The sequence below is a fragment of the Mauremys reevesii genome, linkage group 7, assembly GCF_016161935.1.
Source record: "Mauremys reevesii isolate NIE-2019 linkage group 7, ASM1616193v1, whole genome shotgun sequence".
Classification (NCBI taxonomy): domain Eukaryota; kingdom Metazoa; phylum Chordata; order Testudines; family Geoemydidae; genus Mauremys; species Mauremys reevesii.
Window position 1 is genome coordinate 5,794,569 of NC_052629.1, and position 11,944 is coordinate 5,806,512.

At 38.3% G+C, this 11,944-nt stretch overlaps 1 protein-coding gene across 2 annotated transcripts in view; it reads left to right on the plus strand.

Moving 5' to 3' along the window:
* The window catches only part of SLK (STE20 like kinase), a 71,969-nt gene that overhangs the window by 23,522 nt on the left and 36,503 nt on the right, over positions 1-11,944 (plus strand). For both annotated transcript variants that reach the window (XM_039481028.1, XM_039481029.1), the window contains exons 2-3: positions 7,247-7,411; positions 11,887-11,935. In XM_039481028.1, the coding sequence (XP_039336962.1) occupies positions 7,247-7,411; positions 11,887-11,935 (214 nt within the window). The remainder of the gene's footprint in view (positions 1-7,246; positions 7,412-11,886; positions 11,936-11,944) is intronic.

The window sequence follows — 11,944 nt, forward strand, 5'->3', positions numbered from 1 at the left end:
GAACACCTTCTCAAAGTGATGAGTTTTCAGTAGTTTATTGAGTAAAGAGACACAAGACCACTCACAAATTTTACTTTGGAGATTATTTCAAGCATATATCCTCTGGCTTCTTTCATTTCAGACTCTCTTCCCTCTGCTTTTTAAATATGCTACATTAACCTCTGCTCAGAGAATGAAACATTGATGCCTGCGACTCATGACACTAAACCTACTTGTGACAGGATAATACAGACATTGAGAAATCGTGAAATACAGCTGAAATGCCTTGGGAAGAGGTGTACCCTACTCAGCCAGTTGCAAAGAAAGAGGGTTGTCCTGAGATTCATGTGAAAGTGGAAATACCAAACAAGACAGTCCCTGCCTCAATGAGCTTTCTGTCTAACAAAAACAAGACTCGATGAGTGTAACAGAAGGAATTGGGGAGGAAGGATGAGGAAAACAGTAATGAGCTTCTTCCTGATGAAAAGGAAAAAATATTTCCTCCACACTGGAGCCTCCTGGCTCTTACCAGGGGTGAGGGGATATAGGCAGTTTAAAGCAAAATGGCAATATAAAAGTCATTATAATTCTCTTAAAATGAACATTTTTCGTAACATTATTAACATTTCATACACTAGTATGAAACACTTGTGTTAGTTGCTCTTATCAGGCAGAAATAGTTCATTATGAGGATGCTTGGTTTTCCCCAGTCCTGAATTCACCATTAACCCACTCAGCAATCAAGGAGTTTTAATGGACAAGCCATAATAAACAGCGTGATATGATAGCTCTTCCCCCTTAATAATTATAACAAGTTAGTTACAAAAGATACAAAACTCCAGAACTAGCTACATATAAGTACACAAAAGTATTATAACACTGCAGTTATATCAGAGGAAGGACATCAGTCATGCTTCTGCCATTCATAAACATACAGATAAAATATCTAATTTAATATAGCTGCAAAGTTTGCATAAGGGCAGCCATTTCCTCCTTGCACATTTTGTGCATAAAGCTTTCCAGAGGGTTTTATATTTTATATTTAACATTTGTTTCAAATGATTCCAATACACTTTATGAACTGATACAAGCTGCCACAGCAATTATTGTATATGCCACTGGTGTGGCTACATTATACTTTAAATACAGTAGGTGTATAAGTAAACTGCACCACAACACTACAGAACATATTAGAAGAGTAATTTAGGTAGGCATACTGTAATAAGCCAATTTGTAATTTTGTCAGTATTCCAGAGTTAACACCCATACAGTTATGAATAATCAAATGGGAATCTTTAATGGATACAATTCATGGCTCCATCTCATTTGAAAGACAGCATCTTAAGCATCATATTGCTCCTAAAACCATGCTAGAGTAGTGGTTTGCCTTTGAATCTGAGTGAAGAGTCCACCTACTGAATCCTGAATGCCATTTTTGCAACACTAGGTATTCCTCAGAGATTTGTCATCCAAGTGCTGGCTCATATCAACCCTCTTTCCCTTGTGAGATTTGGCAAAATCACAAACTAATGGAGATTCAGTGTAAGCTTCATAAAAGAATCAAAAGACAAAATCAAAGTACGTAATTGCTGGAAGTCTTAGCTTTTAATATATATTTTAATCTAATTTTGCACCTCTTGTTAAATGAACATCAGCATAGAATTGGGCAGAAATATTTATGTTTACATCTTTATTCATAAACTGTAGAAGATCTGTGAAACACTAGCTTAAATATATTTTCTTTAATTCCTGTTAAATTTTCCATTTGTTTACAATTGGTTTATATTTTAAAAAAGCAAATTATTTAAAAAAATTATAAAGCTTTGTGGAAGGCAGCAACTCAGCAGTACCCTCAGAATCAATTAAAATTTTCTTAACATTTTACTTCTTGTAATATTCTAAGCTTCAATTTCTCCAAAAACTAGTTGATTTAATATTGTAAAGAGAATTATCAATGTTTCTAACACTTTTTAGAAAACAAAGACATTTCGGCAATGCCCTTTTTCTTTTGCAAGTTGATAAAAACATACCCTACTTCCTCTTCATTAGCTTAGAAATAAATATGTTTTTATCTGAACAAAATAGCTTTTCAGCAAATAAAGATAAAGTGCTAAGTATGATGACAGAGTATGTACATAACAAACCTCGTAAGAAACCACAGAAGCCAATTTCCACATGGTATTGATTGTCATATTTTATGATTAATATGGAATCTTATTTTACCACTGCTTTCCTACAATATGAAGTAGTTTGGTTTTCATCAAATGTCTTGTAAAGTATTGCTCGTCTTAATTTAGCATAAGCATGTCTTTGTAAAAGGAAAAGTATACATTATTTTAACTAGCTATTGCTCACTTTAACAAGGTAGAAGGCTGCAGTGCTAATACAGTAATGTATCTTATTTCATTTAGTCTTTCAGCTCTAGCCATCTACCTCTGTTTTCACACATCACCTCATAATCCTTTAATCTAGCTCAAGTTACAGTATCAAAAAATATTAAACAATTACCTTTCCCCCCTAATTCCCCTTACATTGAGCTAGCAGTATGGTGGTTGAAGCATGAAGGGGCATACGAATGTTTAGCATATCTGGCATGGAAATACCTCGCAACATTGGCTACAAAAGTGCCATGTGAATGCCTATTTTCGCTTTCTGGTGACATTGTAAATAAGGAGCGGGCAGCATTATCTCCCATAAATGGAATAACATTAAGTATTAGAGCTTTGTAATCATCATTATATTTGACTGGGTGTCTGAGTGGTGGCCTAACTTCCTGTTTGCAGCAACATGAAAAACATGTCGTTATAAACCAGGATGGGTCATCAAGACTGTATGATTATTTTAAAGCGCATCTTTAAAGCAAACAAATGTTTAATTCCAGCCTTAACTAGCAAAAATGTAAAGGTTTTTAAATTCAGTATTACTTTCTAATTCTTAAAAACGAGTCTACTTTGCCTACTTACTCAAATTAGTGTTTTTCTGGTAGATTGTTTCAGTGGCCAGTGAAGTCATACAATAGCCCACTAGAGAACAGGCAGAAGGAGGGAAAAGGGAGAAGAAAGATTCTCTAGCCTGTATTATCTCAGCAGTCTCTGTAGTTGGCAGAGTAAGAGAGCATGGCATAGTTAACCACTCTACAGTAGCAAACAGCTAGGCGAAGATCTAAATTTCAGAAACCTAATTGCAGAGGGTGCTAAAAAACAACATGGGGGTGGGGGGACAGTTGAGTCTAGGGATAGTGCTCTGGTACCTTTAGCGTCTCCCTTTCCCTAGAGATGAAAAACTGTACCAGATTCCCCAAAAGCTGGTGACCTGAAGAAGAAAGTCTCTGGTATCTGAGTCATTATCATAATCCTTAGGACTTGTAATAATTGTAACCGGGATCCCAGGGGAGCCACACTGAGGTCACTCAATTAGCGTCACTGCAAAGAATGGGGCAGACAATCCCCAAAGCTGGTGGATATTCCAATACTTAATTTTACCAAATGAGCACAAAACCAGACTTCAAGTTATTTGGAATACAAGGATCTGGGAAAAATCAACATGATGAAGTTGAGCCAGAAAGTATTACTCTTGCTGTTGTAAAACTCAGTAATTCCTATCAAAATCTTAAGTATAGCTTTATTTGAAAAAAATTCAATTTCAGAAATGCTTTATAGTTCGCATTTTATAATGAATGCAAATGTTGAAAAGTCTTCTGTTATGCATTTCCCTGAGAGTCAGGCGATTTTAGAATTCTTTGTCACAGGCTTATCTACAGATTCTAGACAGTGGGGTATGTCTACACTGCAATTAAACATGTGCAACTGGCCCGAGTCATCTGACTCAGACTTATGTGGTTCGGGCTATTGGGCTGTTTAACTGCAGGTGTAGACATTCAGGCTTCGGTGGGAGCCTGGGCTCTGTGACCTTGAGGACTCAAGCCTGAATGTCTACACCACAATTAAACAGCCCCACAGCCTGAGAAAGCTGACACAGGCCAAACATGAGTGTTTAAATGCAGCGTAGACATACCCTCAAGGTCGTGGACTCTGAACTCCAAGCAGATATTGAAGAAAATAAATTTCTGCCCGTTCTGTGAAAATAATGTTTTGGGTAAGTAGACATTTGCATTAATTAAGTGTATATTTCATCTTTATTATGCACAGAAAACATATCAGTCTAATTTTACTGTGGAATTAAATACCTATTTTATCTTTCATTTATTTTATCTATCATTAATTTATTAATGATAGAGTACATTGAGTACAGGAAGATTTGACTTTTGCTCCTTTTGTAAAACATGAAACCAATACAAACAAATGATAAAATATCTTGGTTTCACCTTTATATTATCAGACATTGGAATATCTACCTCAGTAATTAGTTTTATGTTTTAGAATAACTTCATAGAGCTATGAATGTTCTGATATTACTGTGGAAAAACAAAATGGCAAATGTCAAGACTTTTGTTTTTACAGTTCACTTTTGGAAGTGCTACTTGATATATAAATGTAGTACATACTTGTCAAGAAAATCATATCCTCAACATAATATAGTAGTCTTAGCTGATCCATTGAAATTATATTCTAGCATTGCTGCATGTTGATGAATACATATGCTCTGACTAAATGTCCATTTTAAATAAGTAATTTTGTTGATGTGGCAAAAAAAAGGAAAAGAAAAGGTAAGACTATTTGAAAATAATTAGGACTATTATTTTACTGGTGATATTCCCCCCTGTAGCTCATATGTATGGAAATGTTAAATCATTTTATTTTTTGATAGTAGCACACTAGTAAGTGACCATTTCAGTTCACAAATTGAATGAACCAAGTTTTTGTGTGCACGTTTATAAACCTATCATTTGTGTGTTTTCCAGTTTTTCCTTTCAATAGAAAACCCAATTGAGTTAAGTAGATACTTGTAAATACTGATCTACCTTTTAATTTTAATGTATATTTTACAAAGTAATTGAAAAAAATCATTGTCGAGATTTAAAGGAACGCTCTCAACTTGAAAATCATGTTTAAAAATTCTTATCTGTGGGTATTACAAGTAATGTCTAAAATTAGTATAACTAAAAGATTAGAGGAAAAACATCATTTCAAGGAGTTTTTGTGCATTTGTGAGGGCACTTTGTGTATAGTCAGTTTCATGGGTTTTTTCCTATTGTCAAGAGAGTTGTGCTTCAGTCCTGCAACTACATATTTGTGGGCACAGGGGTTGCTCTGCATGGATATGTTTGCAGCATTGTGGTCTTTGTCAAGTTTTCCATGTTGCTTTTGTGGGTCTTTCAGACAGTACTTGGTGAGGGAAACCTTAAAAAAAAAAAAAAAAAAAGTAGGGAAACATTGTTTTAGAAATTACTTTTATCTCATTTATTGAAATTGATTAAATTCCAAATTTATGGATTCACTTCAAAAGATTTTTTTTTAAATTGTATTTGTGTCCATTTATGATGTATATAGACAGACTTAAAGGTTTTTGTTTTACTTTTATGATTGTTTTTGATCTTAGAAATATCAAAATGTCAAGTCTCATCTTCTCTAGTTTTACTGGATTACTTTTTGAGTATGGTGAGCTCTCACGCTTTTACTGAATGTTTAACAAAGACTTCCCTTCTTCCAAATATTTGTTATTAAAAAGGTGTTGTTAAAAGCCAAACAAAAATGAGAGTTTTAAACAGTCTAACTACAAATCCTTTCCTCTCTCAGTTGCTCAGCTTTCTGGGTTTTGTTGCTTATGATGGCATAATTCCATTAGTTCTCCATTTGCCAGGGGACCTCTCTACACCAAGAACATTTTCTAAAAGTTTCCCACCATTGCTGTACGCAGTTCAGCTGCCCCTGTGTTAGCAGTATGTGACAGGCTGCCAGAATTTTCAACATCCTATTAAACACCACCAGCAGCAAGTAGACATCTATACTAGATCTCCCAGTTATGCTAACACTATTGGAGCTGAATTATAATTATTAACGCATGTCATTTGGAGACATTTTTCCTAGGATAGGCAGGTCCATAAAGTTTTACAAGGTCGTCAAACTTTAGTTTCCTATCTGAAAAACAGGGAGTTTATAAAAGGCACAATCCTCTACCTCCTATTTTTCCACTTTGTGGTTCCTTTCTTAACACTCCAAGATTCAGTGTAGTTTTAGTTCAGTTAGTAAGATCTAAGATTGTAAACAAGCTTGTAGAGAAGGTTTTTAGCTTAGTGTGTTCTCAGAACAGTTACATCTAACCTAGCAGGAAGTCAGGAGGTGAGATCATCCTCCTTAATCTATGGCTACACTACAGCTTAAATTGACTTAAATTATGTCACTCAGGGGTGTGAATTAGCCATCCCCTTGAGCGACATAATTTATGCTGATTTAAGTGCCGGTGTGGACAGCTCTATGTTGGTGGGAGAGCTTCTCCCGCTGCTCACAGGGGCTGGAGTAATTAAGCAGATGGGAGCGCTCTCTCCTGTTGGCTTAGAACAGCTACACTAGAATGCTTACAGCGACTCTGCTGCATCGATGCAGCTGTGCCGCTGAACATTCTCTAGCTATTTTATCCAGAGCCTTACTCTGGCTTCCTTTATGCTATGTAAGAGAGCTGAAATAGAATAAAAGGGTCCTAAAAGCTCCAGTTCCAGACAGCAGAGGATTTCCTCTGTGCAGGTACAGCAGAGGACAATCATAAAGAAGCTTGCAAGTTCAGTCACAGGGTCCTGTCGGGGACGAGGGGTCACAGCATGCCTGGTAGTACTGTGGCCCATAGAGCATCCCAGGGAAGCTGTCATAACTTGAGACAAATCTTTAGTTACTCCCAGTGCTTCTCCAGCCCCAGGAGGATGGCACAAAGGTGGTTTAAACCACCTTATCCCACCCTTCATTTAAGATGTAAATTCTGTGCTGTTCCTTTTATAGAGAGTACCAACAGTAACTTCGTTGGGAGCCAGACAGCATGATGATTCAGAGAATGGAATCAGGAACTAGGAGTCAGGAACTCCTACATTCTCATCTTATTTCTTCCATGGATTCTCTGTTTCACTAGGAAAGTTATCGAACCTTCCTCTGCCTCAGTTTATCCAGTATATAATATGTATATATTGTCTTCTGTGTGGTATGTTGAGGATAAATTAGTAAATGTTCGTAAAACACATTGAAGATGGCAAAATGCTACAGTAGTATACTAATTATTTTAACAGAATCTAGAGGTGAAATAATTGATGTTTGTCACTATTTTGAACGTGTTCAGAATTGAGAAGTTCCTGTGTTAATGGTGCTGTGAATTCCTTTTACAGGCTCAGAACAAAGAAACCAAAGTCCTTGCTGCAGCAAAGGTGATTGATACTAAATCCGAGGAAGAACTAGAAGATTACATGGTTGAGATTGATATTCTAGCATCCTGCGATCATCCAAATATTGTCAAGCTTCTAGATGCTTTCTACTATGAAAACAATCTTTGGGTAGGTGTTTCCTTTTGTATACTATTCTTCTATTTATGTAAAAATATTGAACTTTAGGTTCCCCCCCCAACTTAATAATAAGAGTCTTTATATCATTATTCAATCAAATCTTTTCTACATTGTTACTAATTATTAGGATAATTATCCACACAATTTTACAACTAACTTGCAAGTCGCATGATTACTGTGTCAAAACATCTTCTAGCAAATCGGTATGATGAAATTAACATATACAGAGGCATCTATTCAGTTCTGACTGTAACAGCAGCTCTGGTTCACCCTGATTTGATTCTAAAACTTGATATTTGATACACCTCTACCTTGATATAACACTGTCCTCGGGAGCCAAAAAATCTTACCATGTTACAGGTGAAACCACATTATATCGAACTTGCTTTGATCCACCGGAGTGCACAGACATCTCCTCCCCCCACCCCGAGCACTGCTTTACCGCGTTATAGCCAAATTTGTGTCATATCAGGTCGCGTTATATTGGGGTAGAGGTGTAGTTTATTTCCATGTATGGAGAGGATTTAGACATTTCTTGTTTGTAACTGCTGGATTCAAGTTTTAAGTCCACCAGAACAGTTCAGAAATAGATAACGGGAAGATTTGATAACGGCAACAACACAATTAAAAATAAAATAAAAATTAGGGCTTATAGAGACCAATCTTGTGAGATGATTCCCATTGGCGGCTTTTAAGAACAAGTGGCATAGGCACCTGTCAGGAGGGTCTAGGTTCATTTGGCCCTGCCTTAGCATGGTGGCTGGCCTTGTTGACTTCTGAAGGTCCATTTCTAGCCCTACATTTCTATGATTATTTATTAAGAAAGAAGTATACTTGGGTCTGTACAAGGAAGATAATCTTTGCCCTTAGGTGTTTACAGTTTAAATACACACACAACACAAGTTAGACAGAAAATATCCTAGGACACGTAAATAAGTTTAACTTTGCTCACAGCCTTTTAAAAAAAATTAATGGATGATATCAGTTTTACTAATGTGAATTTGCCTGGGAGGGTTTCATGGAAGAATAGGGGGAAAGTTCCATATGCAGGGGGGCCGTACGAGAGTGGTTAGGTGGGATTCATTGGCAGCGTGAAGGGGGGAGTTTGAAATTATAGCAGAGACATACATATGGTGGAGTTGAAGGTGACAGTGAGAAGCCTAAACTTTGTGGTAGGCAAAAGAAAGCCACTGACAGGAATCAGAAAGGAGTGATAGTTAGAGTGGCCATTGAGGTGATCATCAGATAGATAATATACTTCTTGAGGATTATTTATGTGTTTCTCAAAAAGATTTAAAATGTTTTAGTTGTATATTTTTATTAAAGTTTGAAATGGGATACTGTGCTCCCTATGTTTTTAATTAAGAATAAATGTCTTCAGTCCTATCACCTTTGCTTGTTATTTTGTTAGCTCACTCAAGCTAAACAGGAGTCAGCCTTGATTAGTACACCTCTACCTCAATATAACGCTGTCCTCGGGAGCCAAAAAATCTTACCGCGTTATAGGTGAAACTGCCATGGGCGGCAGGTTATATATTTGTTTGATCCCGGCCCGCAGCCCCGGTCCTGCCTGGATCGGCCCCAGCCACCGCAGGTCTTATATCAGGTGGCGCTGCCTGGAGCAGGTCCCAGCCCCGCCTGCCACCCCCTGCGTGTTCCCCCTGCGCGTTGTTGCGTCCTGCCTGACAGAACGCAGCGCACGCCTCCCCTGCCTGCTGCCCGGAGGGCTCCCAGCAGATTTGCTGTCTGCTGCCGCAGGGTCCTAGTGCCTGCCCTCCGCCAGTACTGGCAAGGCAGGCTGCCCTTACCCTGAGCCTCTCCAACCCCAAACCCTCAGCCCCAGCCAGAGCCCTCATTCCCCCCGCACCCTAATCCCCAGCCCCAGCCCTGAGCACCCCCACATCATGAACCCCTCATCCCCCTGCACCCTAATCCTCAGCCCCAGCCAGAGCCGTCATCCCCCCGCACCCTAATCCTCTGCCCCAGCCCTGAGCGCCCCCACATCATGAACCCCTCATCCACAGCCCTCATCCACAGCCCTCACCCACAGCCCAACCCTCTTCCCTAGCCCTGAGCCCCCTCCTGCATCATGTACCCCTCATCCTCAGCCCCACAGTCCTCACCCTGCACTCCCTCCTATCCCCAAACTCCCTCCCCCATACCACACACCCCATCCCAACCCCAAACTCCATCCCAAAGCCTGCACCCTTCACCTCCTCCTGCACACCCACCCCCTGCCCCAGCCCAGAGCCTGCACCCAGCACCCTTCCTGCACCCTAATCCCCAGCCCAGGATCTGCACCCCAGACCTCCCCCGCCGAGCCCCCTCCCAGAGCCTTAGGCAGGTGGGGGCGGAGTTGGGGGCGGGTTCTGGGCCCCACCAAAATTTTTACAAACTTGCCACCCATGGAAACTGCATCATATCGAACTTGATTTGATCCACCGGAGCACGCAGCCCCGCCCCTCTGGAGTGCTGCTTTACCGCGTTATATCCGAATTCGTGTTATATCAGGTGGCGTTATATCGGGGTAGAGGTGTCCTTGCATAGGAGACCTCCCTGGATGCTGCAGGAAGTGGTATTAGTGATTCGGTATATGGCATTCTTTCCTCTGAGGCCCTGACTCAGGAAAGCTGTTAAGAAGTGCTTAAGTCCATCCTTATTAAGGACAGCACTTACGCATATTCTTAACTTTAAGCATATGCATAAATACCAATGATGTTAATTGGACCTAACCATATGCTTAAAGTTAAGCACATAGTTAATTACTGTTTTGAGAAGAAAGGCTTGCCTGAAATGCCTTTTATTACTTAACCTATGCCCCAGCAAAGAGCTGAATGCAAATTAATGTTTCATCCATTTGTCGTAATTAATCATTTTAAAATGCTCACGTTCTGACCAGTTTGTCTTATCAGCTTTTATTCTTTAGTAATCAAATCTGTCTCTCCCATGTAGTAGTAATAAAGTGTGATTTATTTCTCCTCAGAGTCATAATCTGGTTTATGAAAATAAGCTTGTATTTTCTTCTCTTACATTATTTTAGATCTGTGGCCTATAAAGAAAAAAAAGACAAGATTTGGCGTTAAGTTCTCCTGGGTAGCAAACTGTTTAACTGTTAATTTTCTAGACTAAGATAACAATCAGAAATGGGTGTTAAAAATGGTTTTTGGCTTCCATCAGTTTTACAAACACCTTTTTCATCAAAAGAACATATACAAAAATATGTTTTAAACTAAATTTTATAGACTATATTATTTTCTGTGGAATTTTTCTACAGTGAGTTTTTTGGCGTTTTGTCTCATTCTTCACTTGTCTGATTTGTAAAAACAAAACACTGCAGATGTGTAAATTGAGTAATGGTATGTGAATGTGTCAGGGGTTTACAAAGATTCTACATGATATTAGTTCTTCATAATGCTATTGTGAGGAGCAGTTAGTATAAGTATAGTGTCACATAAGTTGTAAATGAGTATTTAAGTATTTATTTAAGTCATAAATTGAGACTCATTCCTTTTTTAAGAAAAGTATGTTCTGAGTTAAACATCAAGGTGTTTTCCCAGTGTATGATTGTGAGGAAGTAGTTGTCATATTCAACTTTTTAATTAAATATTCAAAGTTTAAATGAAAAAGAAAACTACTTCAGAATACAAAAAAATGAGATCTCAATGTGCTGAAAGGTACATTGTTTAATAAAAAGTTTTTAAAAACTATTGGCTCACCCTTCTTTCCATCCTTTTTATTATTTTTGTCCACCTTCTTTTTGTCTCTACAAATCAATAGGGTTTGTATCCCCAGATAACTGCATTATACTTTTGTTTAATAAGAGACTTGGAAGCAAGGATGTGGAATACTCCCAGTGTAACTAGTTATTCTGGGGCCAAGAGACTGTTCTATGGACATGAATAGGAAGACGGAGAAAAACAAGTCAAAGGGTTTTTGGTTTTTCCTTTAAAACATGTGACAGGTCTATTTCCTTTGATTTTTGATGTCTTTCCTTTCATGTAAAGTTATATTTTTTCTGTTTCACCTGAAGAGGGGGGAGTGAAGATAAGGCAGCTATCTCTGGGCTGTTAACAAATGTTTTGGCTCCTGTACTCAGAATTTTCAAATCCGAAATGATTATATAATGATTATGCAAATTACACACTCAGCCAACCAGATTTCAGTTGACTTTAATCCTTTTATTGTGGAATTTATATACCTGGATTAACACATTTTGTCTGAGGATCTCCAAGCACTTTGCACACAATTTACTTAAGCCTTACAGTGCCACTTTCAGTTAGCTAATATCACTCTTCTACAGACGTTAGATAAGTGATTTATCAAGGTCACACAGCAAGCCAGGGATAAAGGAGCAAATAGAACCCAAGCCTCCTGATGCAAGACCTGTGGTCTCTCACCTCTAGACAACACTTCCAATTCAGTAAATTAGCTTTATTTTTAATACCTGTGTTTTTATTTATACACAGATCCTGATTGAATTTTGTGCAGGTGGAGCAGTAGATGCAGTAATGTTGGGTAAATACA